The sequence below is a fragment of the Podarcis raffonei genome, chromosome 16 (assembly GCF_027172205.1).
Source record: "Podarcis raffonei isolate rPodRaf1 chromosome 16, rPodRaf1.pri, whole genome shotgun sequence".
NCBI lineage: Eukaryota > Metazoa > Chordata > Lepidosauria > Squamata > Lacertidae > Podarcis > Podarcis raffonei.
In genome coordinates, this window is record NC_070617.1 from 28,828,610 (window position 1) to 28,847,522 (window position 18,913).

At 45.8% G+C, this 18,913-nt stretch overlaps 1 protein-coding gene across 1 annotated transcript in view; it reads right to left on the minus strand.

The window, feature by feature from the left end:
- Nucleotides 1–18,913, minus strand: part of SLC25A1 (solute carrier family 25 member 1) — a 49,351-nt gene that overhangs the window by 12,272 nt on the left and 18,166 nt on the right. Inside the window, exon 2 of the mRNA XM_053369055.1 lies at nt 4,433–4,540. Within this exon, the coding sequence (XP_053225030.1) occupies nt 4,433–4,540 (108 nt within the window). The remainder of the gene's footprint in view (nt 1–4,432; nt 4,541–18,913) is intronic.

Genomic DNA, 18,913 nt, shown 5'->3' on the forward strand with positions numbered 1-18,913 from the left:
ATCATTATTTTTTAGGACAAATGTTCTAGAAGGAACTGAGGCAGCTTAGCCACTGCTGAATTTCTCTTATTTTTAAAAAATGCTTTTCCTAGTCTAAAAAAAGCCAACTTTCCTGGGTTTGAACTCTCCTGCTTCTTGGTCCGTAAACTTCAGCAAACAAGACAAATGACTGTTCCCCATTTTAATTTCTTCTGACATTTTAAAACAAAGTATATATATATATATATTTACCGGCAACAAATCCACATCCACACGCAGCCTTGAAATAAATCTTGTCTAAAAGTAGCTGTTTCTTTCGGTCTCCTTGGAAGGGCTTGTCATTCCTAGACACTTATCATCAGCTATGTACTCTGTCTTTGCAATTAGATCTGGCTTTTCACGAGGCCGAGATGAATAACAAGAATCAAACTGGGATTTTTTTGCTGGGCCATAATTAAGAAAGATTCTCATCTCCTCTCACTGCGTGCAATGCGCCCTAAACAAGTTAGACATTCTGTACACAAGGCAATCCAATTTCTGTGCTAAGGAGGAGAGGGGGAAAAATTCTATTTCCTGAACCAATTCTTAAATCCACGTCGGCCATTTTAGTAATTTACTGCGTTTATACTCCACGTTTCCTCCAAGGAGCTCATTGGTGGCGTACATGGTTGGAGCGTGCCACTGCTAACGCAGAGGTTGCAGGTTTGATCCCCGCATGGGATGACAGCAAATTCCTGCATTGCAGGGGGTTGGACTAGATGACCCCCAGGGTCCCTTCCAACTCTGATTCTACGATTCCCCTCTTCATTTGATCCCCACAACAGCCTTGTAAGGCAGGTTATTTATTTATTAAACTTCATCTAAAGGTCTCAGGGCGGTTCACAAGATAAAAATACAGGATAAAAATGCAAAACGAATAGTTACAAAACGAAACTAAACATTCACCCCGCCCCGCCTTCCAAAAAAACACATATATCCCTCCTTGGATGAAAGGTGGGTTTTAAATGTATACAGAAAATAAAACAAAATCGGGAAGGGAGAGTGGGCAGAAAAGAGGGCATACATTTATAATGCACTATTGAAAGCACTTTAAACAGTCGTGGCTTCCCCCAAAGGATTCTGGGAGCTGTGGTTTAAGGCTACTGAGAGCTATTATTCCCTTCACAAATCCCGGAGCAGTTTAACAATCAATCCCTCCTCCCAGGGGACTCTGGGAAATGTAGTTCTGTAAGGGGAATAGGGGGGCCTCCCAACAACTCTCAGCACCTTTCGCATACTACAGCTCCCAGAATTCTCTGGAGGGAGCTGTGGCTGTTTAAAGTGGTATCGCAATGCTCTAGCTGTATGGTGTGGACATGGTAAAGGTAAAGAAGGCAAAGGACCCCTGGACAGTTAAGTCCAGTCAAAGGCAACTATGGGTTTGAGGCGCTCTTCTCGCTTTCGGGCCGAGGGAGCCGGCGTTTGTCTACAGATAGCTTTCCAGGTCATGTGGACAAAACCGCTTCTGGCGCTATGGAGCACCGCGACAGAAACCAGTTCACACGGAAAAGGATTTACCTTCCCGCCATAGCTGTACCTATTTATCTACTTGCGCTGGCATGCTTTCAAACTGCTAGGTTGGCAGGAGATGGGACAGAGCAATGGTAGTGGCGCCCGTCCTGTGGAACGCCCGCCCATCAGATGTCAAGGAAATAAACAACTATCTGACTTTTAGAAGACATCTGAAGGCAGCCCTGTATAGGGAATTTTTTAATGTTTGATGCTTTACTGTGTTATTAATATTCTGTTGGGAGCCGCCCAGAGTGGCTGGGGAAATTAATAACAACAACAACAACAACAGCAGCAACAACAACTCTGTTGCAGGGATCTGATCCGCCGACCTTCCAATCGGCAAGCCCAAGAGGCTCAGTGGTTTAGACCACAGCTAGGTGGACAAAGAGAGGACGTGGGTGGCGCTGTGGGTTAAACCACAGAGCCTAGGACTTGCTGATCAGAAGGTCGGCAGTTCAAATCCCCGCGACGGGGTGAGCTCCCATTGCTCGGTCCCTGCTCCTGCCAGCCTAGCAGTTTGAAAGCACGTTAAAGTGCAAGTAGATAAATGGGTATCGCTCCGGCGGGAAGGTAAACAGCGTTTCCGTGCGCTGCTCTGGTTCACCAAAAGCGGCTTAGTCATGCTGGCCACATGACCCGGAAGCTGTACACCGGCTCCCTTGCCCAGTAAAGCGAGATGAGCGCCGCAACCCCAGAGTTGGCCACGACTGGACCTAATGGTCAGGGGTCCCTTTACCTTTAGATGGACAAAGAGTCTGACCTGATATAAACCAGCTTCTACTGCTTTGGCTCACTAGCTCTCTGCAGGGTGGTCAAGGTCGGCCCTGTGGAGAGTTTGCAAAGCAGGCCACGTCAGGCCGAAAAATCATCAGCCTCTCCTGTGATGACCTACAAGGGGAGCCGAGTGTTTATCCTGCCAAATCAGAACTGCTCTGTATCCTTGGCTACCCTCAAGCCCTTGCTTTTAAATTGTGTGTTTCTGGCTACATCAGAGGGACAGGGAGGGAAGATGGAAGATGAAGAGCAGCGGGACACCAGAACAGCACAAAGCCCACTTCAACGACCCCTTTTCTCCGTGCACGAATTTAATGTGGGCACACAGCTCTTCCCGCACGACTCTCCCTATCTTTGCCATGGCTCCGGATGCAACCAGCCCCTGTGCCGCTGCTACCTGCAGAGTGATGCCTTTGCCAAGCCGCTAAGGGGGTTCTGCAGCACAGCGTGTCTCATCGGTTGCAAATCCGGCACGCTCCAGCCAGGCTGGAACGCCGCCAACCTCCTTAGCGAGTCAGCCGGGCAAACAGGCTAGGCGATGAGTCATCGAGCCACTGCCTGCGGCACACGAGGTCCCCAGTCGTTCCTTTCCTTCTTGCTATCGTATGGTAGAACGGTCAGAGCTCAAGGCTATATTAAAGGGGGGGAGGTGAGGGGACATCCGTCAGGCTCAACTGAGCAGCTACATTGCATGCCACTGGTGAACGCCGCAAGGGACAGGGTAGTCCTGAAGGGCTTTGTTTCCTTAGGCTGGATAAATAAGGGAGGGGGTGGAAAACCCTCCCCCCGCCACACACCATGACATGAGGTGCCCAATAAGGAAATTTTGTCTTTGGTATGATTATTTCCCACCTAGTCATTTTGACACTTTGGCACCGTCTTTGCAAAATGTAAACAATTCCAAAATACAGACGTGCTTTTGCAAGATTCGGTAGTACTTGAGGGTCAATTTCCCAAAAAAAATCCACTGGAAAAAAAGGTTGTGTACCTGTGGAGATGGCAGTATTGAGTCAGTGGCTCATGTGCTTCTGGCTTGCACTCTTTATAAAGATTTGAGGATTAAGGTTATTACGCCTCTACTATTGTCCATGTCGGGTCCCTCAACCATTGCTACGGTGTCCTTTCTTCTAGCAAAGGGACGTCCAACTCCCAAGAGACTGAGATCTACTCACAGGATAGAAAACTGGCAGTGGTTCCCTCCCTGCGAGAAGCCAAGTTACAGGGAACCAGGCAGAGGGCCTTCTTGGTAGTGGCACCTGCCCTATGGAACGCCCTCCCACCAGATGTCAAAGAGAAAAACAATTACCAGACTTTTAGAAGACATCTGAAGGCAGCCCTGTTTAGGGAAACTTTTAATGTTTAAAAGACCATTGTATTTTAATACTTTGTTGGAAGGCACCCAGAGTGGTTGGGGAAACCCAGCCAGATGGGCAGGGTATAAATTATTATTATTATTATTATGATGATGATGATGATGATGATGATGATGATGATGCCCCCACCCACTTGAAGGGCTGCATGAAGCTAGTACATAAAGGTAAAGGGACCCCTGACCATTAGGTCCAGTCGTGGCCAACTCTGGGGTTGCGGCGCTCATCTCGCTTTATTGGCCAAGGGAGCTGGCGTACAGCTTCCGGGTCATGTGGCCAGCATGACTAAGCCGCTTCTGGCAAATCAGAGCAGCGCACGGAAACGTCATTTACCTTCCCGCCAGAATGGTACCTATTTATCTACTTGCACTTTGACGTGCTTTTGAACTGCTAGGTTGGCAGGAGCAGGGACCGAGCAACGGGAGCTCACCCCAGTGCGGGGATTCGAACCACTGACCTTCTGATCTGCAAGCCCTAGGCTCTGTGGTTTAACCCACAGCGCCTCCCGTGTCCACCTGAAGGGCTGCATGAAGCTAGTACATATCCCGGCTCAAAACCCCAATATTTAATTGTTTAAATAACCAAGTAAATAACCACACATTCATCCACCTGCAAAATGTGGCTCTTCCCCCATGGCACCTCTCTGAACAGCCTGGCCAGGGTCATGTTTCGGTTTGCTTGCGGGAATCGGTTTGGAGCAGACAATGGACAGTGAGGGATCTGGTGGGTTTCAGTCCTAGTGCCTGGTGAAGACTTACCAATTCCTTTGTAGCGGGGTGGGTTTGCTTTCTCATCCAGCTGAAGCTGCGTTTTCACATACTCTGTGGGGAATGTAATGCAAATCTCAATGCCACCAGCGATGCCACCTAGGGGAAAAAATAAAGCAAAGCAAAATAAAAACAACCCCCCATTTCCAAAAGAATCGCATCAACACTCTTTTCTCCTGGGTACATCTGTCATGGAAATTCTACTCGATATTCATCCAGAGTAGATTCCAACATATAGTTAGCAGAGTAAAAACTTAAACACATTGTGGGATTCCCAAAAAATAGACCAGAGGCAATTGTATTTCACCCAGCAGAGACCAATGGTGTCTCTTTTTTGGAAATACATTTTTATTTGATTTTCAAACATATATACATATAACAAAATCAATTCCAAATCCAAATGTTGAGATTACTCTTAATCTCCTGACTTCCCCCTCAAATCCCTTCCGTGGTCCTATTGTTACTATTTTCCACTGCATATCAATACTACTCCAATTTTTAGTCTTTCTAAATTATCCGTACATTCTGTTACATTACAAGTGTGTTTAAAATCCTGTTAATGTTTTCACCTGCTTACAATGATCTTGTATATAAATTATACACTTTCCCCATTCTTTTTTAAAGATCTTGTTGTCTTGGCTTCTGAGATCCCCAGTAACCACAATGATGTCAAAGTGCCACCGTTGTAAGATAAAGAATTGGGAATTGCATCCATGCCCAAGTTCGCAAATTATTTGAGAATATAAACCAAGATGATATGGTTTTGCAAGGACATAACATAAGAAGAGCCCAAGGCCCATCTAGTCTGGTATCCTGTCCTCGCGGTGGAAAATCAGATGTAGAAAACACTGAGAAGTTCAAACACTCCCACATTAAATGAATAAGGCAATATTGGGTTCAGCTGAATACTTCCTGAAGGTGGCAATACCCGATCTGGGATATCCCATTGGAAGCTGCAAGTGGGTGATCAACATAATGGACTCCTCCTCCATAACAACAACAACAACAGAAATCCTGCACACAGAAATCTAGCATTTCAGGGAGGCTGCTAGGCTAGAACCCTTTTCTAAAAAGTTCTGTGAAGGAACACTCAGTCCTCTCAACCCTCACATTTATTTATTGATACAGTGGAACCTCATTGTTGAACTTAATCCGTTCTGGAAGACCATTCAATTTCCGAAATGTTCGACAACTGAGGTGCAATGGGCGGTCAGAAAAATCAATTGAGAATCGCACCTCAGAAACTGTTCAACTTCTGAGGCGCATTCGAAAACGGAAGCAATTACTTCTGGGTTTTTGGCATTCAAAAACCAAAACATCCAGCTTCTGAGACGCTTGAAAACCAACATCCCACTGTATTTGCATTTATAGCCCACCTTTCCTCTTCCTTATTTTATCCTCACAACAACCCTGTGAGGTAGATTAGGCTGAGAGAAAGTGACTGGCCTGAGGAGACCCTGTGAGCTTCAGTGCTTATTGTTTTTAGGAGACCCCTAGTTCTCTCACAGAGCTACAATTCCCAGAGTTTCCCTTGAAGAGGGATTGACTCTTATATCACTCTGGGAACCGCACTGTGGTTGGAAATAAAAAAGAATGCCTCATTCATTTTATAGGATTCCCGTGTGCATTAATCCTCCTTAGTTGCAGAACACTTAATGAGACACATGTTGTAAGCTGCTGCCAGGCATTTTCTATCCTTTGTGATGAGTTATCATTTCAGCCGCCTCTAACCTAACCCAACCTCTCCCCTGCTCAAAAGTTCCAGCTTTCGCAAGCAACCATCGGACAGGATTGCAAAACGCATTAGCCAAGAATATCATCCTGTAGTGGCATGGAGAGAGAAAGAGACTGAGTGTCTGAAGAATGGATGGCAGCTAACAGGTTTATAGGTTGAATCCTGACAAGACAGAAGTACTGTTCTTGGGGGACAGGGGGCGGGCGGGTGTGGAGGACTCCCTGGTCCTGAATAGGGTAACTGTGCCCCTGAAGGACCAGGTGCGCAGCCTGGGAGTCATTTTGGACTCACAGCTGTCCATGGAGGCGCAGGTCAACTCTGTGTCCAGGGCAGCTGTTTATCAGCTCCATCTGGTACGCAGGATGAGACCCTACCTGCCTGCGGACTCTCTCGCCAGAGTGATGCATGCTCTGGTTATCTCCCGCTTGGACTATTGCAATGCGCTCTACGTGGAGCTACCTTTGAAGGTGACCCGGAAACTACAATTAATCCAGAATGCGGAAGCTAGACTGGTGACTGGGAGTGGCCGCCAAGGCCATATAACACCGGTCCTGAAAGACCTACATTGGCTCCCAGTACGTTTTCAAACACAATTCTGGTGCTGACCTTTAAAGCCCTAAACGGCCTCAGCCCAGTATACCTAAAGGACTGTTTCCACCCCCATCGTTCAGCCCGGACGCTGAGGTCCAGCGCTGAGGGCCTTCTGGCGGTTCCCTCACTGTGAGGTTACAGGGAACCAGGCCGAGGGCCTTTTCAGTAGTGGCGCCCGCCCTGTGGAACGCCCTCCCACCAGATGTCAAGGAAATAAACAACTACAGTGGTACCTCAGGTTAAGTACTTAATTCGTTCCAGAGGTCCGTTCTTAACCTGAAACTGTCCTTAACCTGAAGCACCACTTTAGCTAATGGGGCCTCCTGCTGCCGCCGCGCCGACAGAGCACAATTTCTGTTCTCATCCTGAAGCAAAGTTCTTAACCTAAAGCACTATTTCTGGGTTAGCGGAGTCTGTAACCTGAAGCGTATGTAACCTGAAGCATATGTAACCTGACTTTTAGAAGACATCTGAAGCAGCCCTGTTTAGGGAAGTTTTTAATGTTTGAAGTTTCCTTCTGTTTTTAGTGTTCTGTTGGAAGCCGCCCAGAGTGGCTGGGGAAACCCAGATGGGCGGGGTATAAATAATAAATTATTATTATTGTTGTTGTTTGTTGTTGTTGTTTCATCCAAGACTGGCCCAGTGAGCTCCGTGGCTGCGTGGGGATTTGAACCCGACTCTTTTGCCACCCCCAGTGCTCTCAGCAGCAAGAAAACAGCTCTCCTCATAACTTTTAGCACAGTCATGTTCCAAAAATCAGGAGCGTCCGGCAGCCTATGCATGTGAACAGCTTTGATGTGCTATATTTTTAATCTCCAGCTGGTTGGCCCACACACAGAGACCTTCCTGAAACCTGACCTCCCTCTGTGGCTATGGAAATCCGCCTTCGCGTCCTGACCCTGTCAACTGGCCGAGTCATTCTTTCCCCTACTATCATTCACCAAGAGGAACGCACCACCCAAGCATGACTCAGCACGGGCATTTGCCCGTTGCCATTGGCTGGGACTGGAGCATGCCCAGTCAACGCCCAGGCCAGGAAATTAGGAGGAAACAGGATCTGCATCAGCTGAGCAGGCTTTCAGGTCTCACGATGACAAAGCTGTCGGCAGGCCCGCAAGGGGAAAATATTCAATGCATGCTGAAAATTCACTTAAATGAGGAATTGGCCCCCGGGACTGGCTTTCGGCACTGAAAGCGCCACAGATTGTTCCTGCGCCAGACTTTGAGAGATGGCCCACACAACCGCTGAAAGATTTTTAACAGGGGAGGGTGGGTGGAAAAATTATAGAACTGCAAAGTTGGAAGGGATCATGCGGTCATCTAGTCCAACCCCCTGCAATGCAGAAATCTTTTGCCCAATGTGGATCTGGCATAGGACACCTAACTATTGGCTTCACCTAAGCTCAAATCCCCCCCGGTCTAATATCCCTAGTGCTACAAGATTGTCACAAGAGTGCCTGGACTAAAACCACCTATCAAAAACTTCACTCTTGTGGTTTATCATCACAACAGCTACTCACTTTGGGTTTTAGTAAAGCAAACGGTCTAATTTGTCAGCGCCTAAATGGTATCGAGCGTCAGAACAACTTGGCCACAATAAGGAAATTTTGCCCATGGTATGACTATTTTGCACCTTCCGATTTCGACTCTCTGGCACCCTCTCTGCATCACCTAGCAATTTCAAAATATAGATGCGCTTTTACTCTCGCAAGATTGAATGTATTGCCCTCGGCTGTACTCAAGGGGCCATTCCAACAGATTCCACACAAAAAACGCTTATGTCCCTGGGGAGATGGCTTGCGCTCTTTATAAAGACTTGAGGAATGAGGCTATCGCCCCTCTTCTATTGTCCATTCCGGGTCGCCCAGCCACTGCCACAGTGTCCTTTCTCTTGGCAGATCAAGATGAGCAGGTGACAGCAAAGGTTGCAAGGTTTTTAGCTGGGGCAATCAGAATAAGATCCACTACTTGACTATTGATTCAAAACCCTAAAACGTATTTTATATAATTGACTTTTTATTTCTATTCTTTGTATATTGTACAGTTGTTTTATTGCTATGGCTGGCGCAAATAAAGATTATTTCATTCCTCATTCCTTTGCCCAATGTGAGTCCTGAGATTCCGTGTCTCACACTCTTCCAGCTGATCTATCCCAGAAATGGTCCGTTTACAGAAATGAGAATTTCAGGTAGCTAAGGATGGCAGAAAGAGCCCCCCATCTGAATATTCAAAGCAGCATCATATCACTTCAAACAGCCACAATAATCCTGGGAACCATAGAGTTTTGTCCTGGGTGCTAAAAGTTGTTGGGAGATCACCCAGTCCCAATACAGAGCTACAATTTCCACAGAAATAGAAACCACGCTGTGAATTTTAGCTCTGTGAAGGGGACAGGGGGTCGTGTACCAAATTTCTGCACTCTGAACAGTCTACATTTCCCAGAATCCTGGCGCAGGCATGGAAACACAAGCGAGATCGCTTTTAATTTATTTACAATATTTGTACACTGCTTAATGCGTGAAATCCCTAAGCTGTTTACACAAAACACAACACCATCATTTAAAAAATGGAAAAGGAGGGCGGAGCCCATTGTGCCCCAGGACACTTTTTATTATCTATGAATCACCTAATTAAAAGAACTATTATTACGTTAATTTATATATACAGTGGTACCTCAGGTTACATACGCTTCAGGTTACAGACTCCGCTAACCCAGAAATAGTGCTTCAGGTTAAGAACTTTGCTTCAGGATAAGAATAGAAATCGTGCTCCGGTGGTGCGGCGGCAGCAGGAGGCCCCATTAGCTAAAGTGGTGCTTCAGGTTAAGAACAGTTTCAGGTTAAGAACGGACCTCCGGAACGAATTAAGTACTTAACCCGAGGTACCACTGTATATATATTGATTCATAATTGAAAGAAATCTCTGAACAACACCCAAAAAATATTGCATAACAAAGTCAAATGCAAAAAAGAAAAAATTGCAGGAGCAATTTATGCTAACAATATTTCAAAAGTCTTTTAACCGGGCAGCACTTTAAAAGGACGATGGTCCCCTGTGAATCAGGCCAGCTAGCTGCCCTAACCTTAAATCTTTGCTGAATGGAATGTGTGTTTTTTTAGAGCAACAAGATTTCAAGGCGCCTCTCACTAGAGAGATTTTCTACAGGGCAGGGACTGAATCAAGTCTATTTGAATGCTTGCTTCTGGCTGCTTATCCTGTTACCTGATAAACTAGTTCTGGGTGCACTCAGAAAACAGCACCCTTTCCTCCTCCAGATTCTTCTCACGCCCCCAAAGCCTGGGAGCTGTCTCATCTCCTTGACCTGGTCTAGCAGAAGATTACGCCTGCTTTCAAAAGGGTCTTCCATTCTTAAAAAGGCAACAGGGTTCCAAAGCGAGGCCTCTATTATTTTCGGGCTGGGGGGAAAACCCCCCGCATTGATCCAACTTGGCCCTTGTTCCCGCCGTCTGACGGAGGGAAACATAAAAGGCTGGCCTTTGGGAGTTTGCCAGCTCAGTTACTTCTCACACCACAGAAGCAAGATTCTTCAAACCCTCCAATACGGTGTTAGAAACCCCAGATATATAAAGCTTATCGTCAAATGGCATCTTAAACCTAGGTTACGGTCGCCACAACGGAATGGTCTAGCCACCCTTTAATTTTTTTGCAGTGAAATTTATAATTATAATTATTCCTTTCATATCTAGACTGCTTTATATTTTAAAGGGGGGGGGTGTCCAAAAGGTTTGCAACACATTAAAACATATTAATAGGGAAGCTTTTAAAGTTTGATGCATTACTGTATTTTAATATTTTGTTGGAAGCCGCCCAGAGTGGCTGGGGAAGCCCAGCCAGATGGGTGGGGTGTAAATTAATAATAATAATAATAATAATAATAATAATAATAATAATAATAATTATTATTATTATTATTATTATTATTACAGTAGTACCTCGGGTTACATACGCTTCAGGTTACATACGCTTCAGGTTAAAGACTCCGCTAACCCAGAAATAGTGCTTCAGGTTAAGAACTTTGCTTCGGGATGAGAACAGAAATTGTGCTTCAGCAGCGCGGCAACAGCAGGAGGCCCCATTAGCTAAAGTGGTGCTTCAGGTTAAGAACAGTTTCAGGTTAAGTACGGACCTCCGGAACGAATTAAGTACTTAACCCGAGGTACCACTGTATTATTACTATAACAACCAACATAACAACCCAAAATAAAACGAATTCAAGCTTCGAGAAAAATATTTCTGATCCTGCTCTAAGTGACGTTTTGCTTTCCACATATTTATTTGCCTACTTACTTTATACAGCTGCCCCATAGCAGAAGTACTCTGGGAAGGCAGTGTGGCATAGTGGTTAGAGTGTCAGACCAGGACCTGGCAGCTGAGGGTTCAAATCCCCACTTGGTCATGAAGCTCCCTGAGTGAACCTTGGAGTCAGTCACAGCCTCCTGGCCTACCTCACAGAGTCGTTGCAGCGATTAACTGAGGAAGGAGGTGAGAAACCATGGGCTCCTTGTCGAAAAAGGTGGGCTGTATATGCAATAAATTAGCTTTTCTGCTTAAGAAAGCTGGAGGGGCCAGTCAGATGGAGATGTCAATCACCAACCCAGCACCCAGAGATCTCCATGTGGTCACTATGGACCAACGTCTCTCTCTTTTAATCTTTCTTCTATCTCTCTTTCTTTCTCTTTCTTTCCCTCCCCTTCTTTTTTCTTTCTTTCCCTCTGGATCTATGTATTTATTTTATCTAGGTTAGTGTTTTAGTCTGGACAACAAAAAGATATTTGATAATAATCTTTGTAGCGATGTATGGAAGTGAGAGCTGGACCATAAAGAAGGCTGATCGCCGAAGAATTGATGCTTTTGAATTATGGTGCTGGAGGAGACTCTTGAGAGTCCCATGGACTGCAAGAAGATCAAACCTCTCCATTCTGAAGGAAATCAGCCCTGAGTGCTCACTGGAAGGAAAGATCGTGAAGCTGAGGCTCCAATACTTTGGCCACCTCATGAGAAGAGAAGACTCCCTGGAAAAGACCCTGATGTTGGGAAGATGGAGGGCACAAGGAGAAGGGGATGACAGAGGACGAGATGGTTGGACAGTGTTCTCAAAGCTACTAGCATGAGTTTGACCAAACTGCGGGAGGCAGTGGAAGACAGGAGTGCCTGGTGTGCTCTGGTCCATGGGGTCACGAAGAGTCGTACACGACTAAATGACTAAACAACAACAATCTCTCTTGATAAAATCTAATAAAAATTATCCTCTCCCTCCCAAAAGAACATCCCTAGTTCAAGCCTTGAAATATCCCCATCTGTTACTCTGGAGAGCTGGTGCCAGTACTGAGCTAGACTCCCTCTCATGTTCCTATTTACCATATTTTTTGCTCTATAAGACTCACTTTTTCCCTCCTAAAAAGTAAGGGGAAATGTGTGTGCATCTTATGGAGTGAATGCAGGCTGCGCAGCTATCCCAGAAGCCAGAACAGCAAGAGGGATTGCTGCTTTCACTGCATAGCAATCCCTCTTGCTGTTCTGGCTTCTGAGATTCAGAATATTTTTTTTCTTGTTTTCCTCCTCCAAAAACTAGGTGCGTCTTGTGGTCTGGTGCGTCTTATAGAGCGAAAAATATGGTGATTTGGTCCTTTTGTATACAACCATGAGGACTAGAATCCTTCTCTAGCTCTTTTTTAAGGGGAAAGGCCACTTAACATTCTGTTCACGCTGACACATGAGAATGCGTGTGCCCCAGGCAGACCTTAGCACTGCTTGGCTGAAACAATGGGTGGTTTTGACTTTAAGCCACTAAATCTTTCCCTATTGTGCTGTTGTCTTCCAGGGCTGCTGTTCAGCAACTCTCGGCTCCCCCAAGAAAGAAACCGCTGAACCCTGCCTTGCACAGAGTGGGCTGAACAAAAGGATCTTTCTTCAGGCTAACTCTTTGGGATGCAATACCCCAGGAAGCCCGAAACTGAACTATGGCAACACAGACTAGCCTTGAGCGAATGCTTCTTGCAACAGAGCTCTATCCCGGTTCAGTAAATCTTAGTACAAATCCCAGGCTGATGAGTGTGAGTGGTCAGAATATGTGGATCCCAGGACCACAGTTCGCTCCATCTTCGACTGGCTGTGTATGCACAACAGGAGAAGTGCTTATTTATTTATTTTTATTTTTGTAGCCAAAGGAGAACGTAGGCACGGACTAGGCAGAAGTGCTTAAAGGATTAAAAATCCTAGGTACCTCGGGTTACATACGTTTCAGGTTACAGACTCCGCTAACCCAGAAATAGTACCTCGGGTTAAGAACTTTGCTTCAGGATGAGGACAGAAATTGCACGGCGGCAGTGGGAGGCCCCATTAGCTAAATTGGTGCTTCAGGTTAAGAACAGTTTCAGGTTAAGAACGGACCTCCGGAACGAATTAAGTACGTAACCAGAGGTACCACTGTATACTGATAAATCGCAATGCCTTTTCCTGCATTGTGATTTTTGCCGGCGCCTGCTCTTGTGATTCACTGCCCCGCCCCCCATGAGGCTGGGGAAAGCTGAGCTGGTGGAGTTAACAGGGGCTGCAGGAATCGAAAAAAGCATTGGCTGGCTTCATGGTTTTCCCCACATTGTAATTTTTGCACAGCGCGCACGCGCACACACACACACACAGAGAGAGAGAGAGAGAGAGAGGGCTCAGCTAAATTAGTCAAAAAACAATGTTTAGAATGTGTTATAAACATGCAACACCAGATGGTGCTGTAGAGCAAAAAACTTTTCTATGCGATTTTACATAGCATTTTTTTCTTTTTCTTTTGTTATAATGATTTAATTTATAACTTATTTATAGTGGGGGGGGGGGCGTTTCCCCTGTGTGTAGATCCACTCATCATGATTTGTGATCAATAGCCAGGTCAGAAATTATGAAACCGGTAAGACTATATGGACTTCAAACTGCTTTCGGACGATATTATTGATATATCGCCCAGTTATTTAGCACCTGCTTAAAATATTTTGTGCAGGGATGGAACCAAAGATCACTTTGAGAATAAGTCAAGAGCCAAGAACAATTGTTACCCCAGCCTGTATAACAAAGGTAGGGAATCTATGGCATTGCAGATGCTCTTGTTCTCTAACTACTATCCGCCCCAAACTGTATGGCCAACACTCAGGGCTGTGTTAGCAAAGTCAGTTAAACAGCATAGATGGAGTCCAGAAAAAGAGGCATTTGGGTGGGTTATTTAGTCTTTATTTAGTCTTCAGGCCTCAGACTCCCCATCCCTGATCTATCAAGCTGGTGTGTGTGTGTGTGCTCCACAAACTGAACAAAAATATTTTATTATTTGAGGAGAAAGGGAGAAATATCGTCCGTCTTACTTCAGGCCTTACACATAGCAGGAAGACAGTCAATCAAATATACAGAGGGAAAACTCCCTCAGAACGACACAGCCAATCACATGCTGCCTCAGTGAATATCGTGCTGCTCAGCTTGGTTGCTAAGCAACGCTTCAACCAGTTCCCACCTTTGGGCTAGCTGACTTTAGCACCAACAGAATTAAACTGAATGGTCCCTGCTGCACTTCCAACAGAATGAGGGGAGCTGAGGCTCAAGCACTAGCTGAGGGTGTGGTTCAGGTTCCCCATCCCTCCCACACACCAAACTTTTAGATTACTTCCTGGAAAGGGGAGAAAACCACCAGAACTGACATTTTATATTTCTTTTAGAGATGAGCAGGTTTCCAACAACAATATTTATTTTTTGAATCTTATTTTTCTATATCGAGCAACCTTTCTTTCTTTCTTTCTTTCTTTCTTTCTTTCTTTCTTTCTTTCTTTCTTTCTCTTCTTCCCTCCTTCTATTTCTTTCTCTCTCCCACCCCTCCTTTTATGTTTTATTGTATCTAGATCAGTGGTTCCCAACCTTTTTTTGGCCATGCCCCATCTAAGCATCTCTAAAATCCTGATGCTCCCCCCTCCCGTGACATATAATTCTTATTATTCAAAAAGTGAACTCCTATTCACATGGAGTAAGCCTAAAAGGCCATTCACTGTTAATAACTCAGTCTCAAATTGCCCCCCTGTGGCGTCTGTGCCCCACATTGGGAACCACAGATCTGGATCAAAATCTTCGTTTGGGTAAAAAAAGAGAAAGATATTAAGTTTTGTATTTTTCTCCATATACCGTATTTTTCGCCCTATAGGACGCACTTTCCCCCCTCCAAAAATGAAGGGGAAATCTGGGTGCGTCCTATGGGGCGAATGCAGGCATTCGCTGAAGCCTGGAGAGCGAGAGGGGTCGGTGCGCACCGACCCCTCTCTCTCTCCAGGCTTCAGGAAGACATCCGCAGCCTAGGCAGCCCTGCGGGAGTTCCCGCAGGGCTGTCTAGGCTGCGGATATCAGCCTGCTTCCCGGAGCACCGGGCGCGCTGAAAGCAGAGCGCCCGGCGCTTCGGGAACGCATCCGCAGCCTAGGCAGCCATGCAGGAGGTCCCACAGGGCTGTCTAGGCTGCGGATAGCAGCCTGCCGCGAGGGGTGCCCTGAAGCAGAGCGCCCCTCGCGCCGGGCAGACATCCGCAGCTTGGGGAGCCCTGCAGGAGTTCCCCGCAGGGCTCCCCACGCTGCGGATAGCAGCCTGCCGCCCGGCGCACAGGGCACCCTGAAGCAGAGCGCCCCGCGCGCCGGGCAGACATCGGCCAGCCCCACAAGCTCGGGGGACAGCAGCGAGGCGCAGCGCCGCCATCCGGCTGTTCCTCGACCTGGTTCGGTTTCCCCGACCTGGTTTGGGGGGGGGGAATAAAGGGAATTTTTTTTCCTTTATTTCCCCCCAAAAAAACTAGGTGCGTCCTATGGGACGGAGCGTCCTATGGGACGAAAAATACGGTACCTTAATCAAATAAACGATTGAAAACCACCAGGAGTGGTGGCGGCGGCTGTAAATCTGACAAATAAAATAACTGCAAGAAGCAGAAATCTTGTGGACTTCAAAATAAGCAAGCTTCCCCCAAAGTAGAGGGGAGGGGAGAGTTAGGCCCCCAGGTCCTCTCAGCTGAAAACCGGCTTGTTCAAATCTCAGCTGTGTAAGCAGGGAGCTTTGGGTAGGTGAAAAGCCATTCTTTCCTTCAAGCAAGGGATTATACAGGGCTTGACATGATTCAGCTGGGCACCGTGCCCGGCACTCGGAAGACTCTTAGCACAACTGCAGCAGGAGGAGAGGTTCTTCTGAAGCGCCAAGATTTGGCAATCGTTTTCCAGCTGGCAGAGCTGCCGTGTGAACTTGGAAACAACCAGCGCCAGGAAAGCGATTCCCATGCACAGACTTCAGCCCCAGTTTTCAAAGCCTGCCTCTGCAGTCATGAGAGCTAGCAGCATGGATTTTTAAATTTAATTTAATTTTTTAAGAAAAGTGGTGGCCAGGAGCAACTCGCAAGGAAAACGTCTCAGAGGACACCAGAATTTTCATGGAGAAGTCCATAAAATGGCGAAAATGACTGGGAAAATCAGAAATCCAGAAGAGAGGCCCCTAAGGAATGCGGCCATTAGGGTGAAATCCCCAAAAAGGATGTTACTTTTTTCTGTATGCCGCAACAACTGCGAAAATATTGCTAGCAAGGAATTGGAAGAAACAAGATTTACCAACTATGGAAGAATGGCAGATGAAGATGATGGACTATATGGAACTTGCTGAACTGACCGGGAGACTCCGAGACCAGAGAGAAGAGACAGTGGAAGAAATTTAAGGAATATTTGAAAAAATATGTTAATATTTAAATTTTAGAATAGCTTTGGAAGTGGATATAGGCTGTAGGATTAGAAGTAGAAGATAGTGTGTTTTAAAATAATGTTATTTGTAAGTGATAAAATGTGAAGTTAAGTGTAATAAAAAAAAAGATGGTTAGAAACTATGATACAGTGGTACCTCAGGTTAAGTACTTAATTTGTTCCGGAGGTCCGTTCTTAACCTGAAACTGTTCTTAACCTGAAGCACCACCTTAGCTAATGGGGCCTCCTGCTGCGCCGCCAGAGCCCGATTTCTGTTCTTATCCTGAAGCAAAGTTCTTAACCTGAAGCATTATTTCTGGGTTAGCGGAGTCTGTAACCTGAAGCGTATGTAACCCGAGGTACCACTGTATATGTAAACTGCTAAAGATGAAGTAAAATGAAAATCAGATAGGTGGGACTTGGGGAAACCCATTTAACAATGTTTAGAAAAATAAGGATATGACAAGAATTTGTATTGTTTGTTTTTCTGTTTGTGTTCTTTATTTGTGTTATAAAATGAATACAAAATTTTGGGGGAAAATAAAAGAAAGAAATCCGGCCATCAGCCTGCATTAAAAAGCCAGCCCTTCAAAGTTTACCCCAAGGGTGCTCTTAGCTTTCCCCATTAGTGGTTCCTGCAGAGAACCTTTGCCACTTGCCGAGAGACAAGTAGGTAGGTGGAAAAGAGAAGAGAGAGATATACTGATTGGCAATTGCATAAAAGCTCTGTTGTAACCTCCAGCCACCCTCCCCGCAAGCACACACACACACACACACACACACACACACACACACACAACACAAAAGCCCTGCACTTAGCTTATAAAACTGAAAATAATAAAGTCATGCAAAGCACCAAGTCTCACTAGGACACGCTGAAGCACAAAAGGCGCCACAAATTGTGTTCCAAAACAGTAGAGAGATTTACCAAGACCCACAAAGCTTTCCACTGTGCATTCAACTCATATTCTAGATCAGGGGTGTCAAACTCAAATTCATCGGGGGGCCGCATCAGCAGTTTGGTCACCCTCAAAGGGCCGGTTGTTCAGGCAGCCGTTGGATCTGTCACATCACAGGATGGCATGCGCTCAATATAAAAACAAGTGGAGGTTTCCTGAATGCATGTAAAGTGGAGGTTTCCTGTGTAGAACGGCTGGCGCCGCTAGAGGGCAGACGTTCTCTGGCTTGTAGGCTGCCGCGCATGCGCTGAAGAGGCGGCTTTCTTGTGTCAAAAAAAAAAAATGCGGCTACACGGGCCACATGGCGAGGTCTGGCGGGCCGGATTCGGCCCGCGGGCCTTGTGTTTGACACCCATGTTCTAGATCATGGGTAGGCAAACTAAGGCCTGGGGGCTGGATCCGGCCCAATGGCCTTCTAAATGCGGCCTGCAGACAGGCCAGGAATCAGTGTGTTTTTACATGAGTAAGAATGGGTCCTTTTATTTAAAATGCATCTCTGGGTTATCTGTGGGACCTGCCTGGTGTTTTTACATGAGTAGAATGTGTGCTTTTATTTAAAATGCATCTCTGGGTTATTTGTGGGGCATAGGAATTCGTTCACCCCCCCCCAAAAAAAAAAAATAGTCCGGCCCATCAAAAGGTCTGCGGGACAGTGGACCGGCCCCCTGATGAAAAAGTTTGCTGACCCCTGTTCTAGATTCTCCCACAATTGCTCAATCAAACACATATAGGGATTAGTAGAAGCGCTTGTGTGCAACTTCAATACTACGAAACCCATGGTGCAGCTGAGTGTGAGCAAAATATGAATGGAAGGGAACTAGAGTGCAATTAGTTGTAGAATATATGTATATTGCCCGAAAGCTGGGCTAATAGAATAATGAAAACTCCAGGCAGGTTTATCATGCAGTCTATGGTTGTCAACTAGCAAAGCAGAATCGTTAAAGATTTTTGAAAAAGGACTAATGCATTCCTATTTGGTGGGACTCCCCCAACAGCGCCATTTCAGCCTGAATCCTTGCATGGCACTACACTACAATTTAAAGTGTGGCTTACAAAATTCCTCTGTGCTCCTTGTAACCCACAGAATCAGTGCAAGCACAGCCAATTTACATAGCTTATTCAATCACAAAGTTCAGGTTTCTTTTGTGCGAGATCAAGGTTAAGTTGGGGCAGGGTGTGTTGGGCTTATTATTATTATTATTATTATTATTATTATTATTATTAGCTGTTGGAGAAGACAAAAGCTCTGCTAACTTCTTCACCAGCTCTAGAAATAGGTCAGAAGAATACAAAATGTGAATCTACCCAATTTGTTCTTCTCCAACAATATGTACACCGAAAACGCAGTCATCCTTCAAAATCCACACTCCTCCAACCAAGTCATGTGTACACAGAAATGCATAGACGCTAGATAAGTGTGCAAAAAATGAATATGCA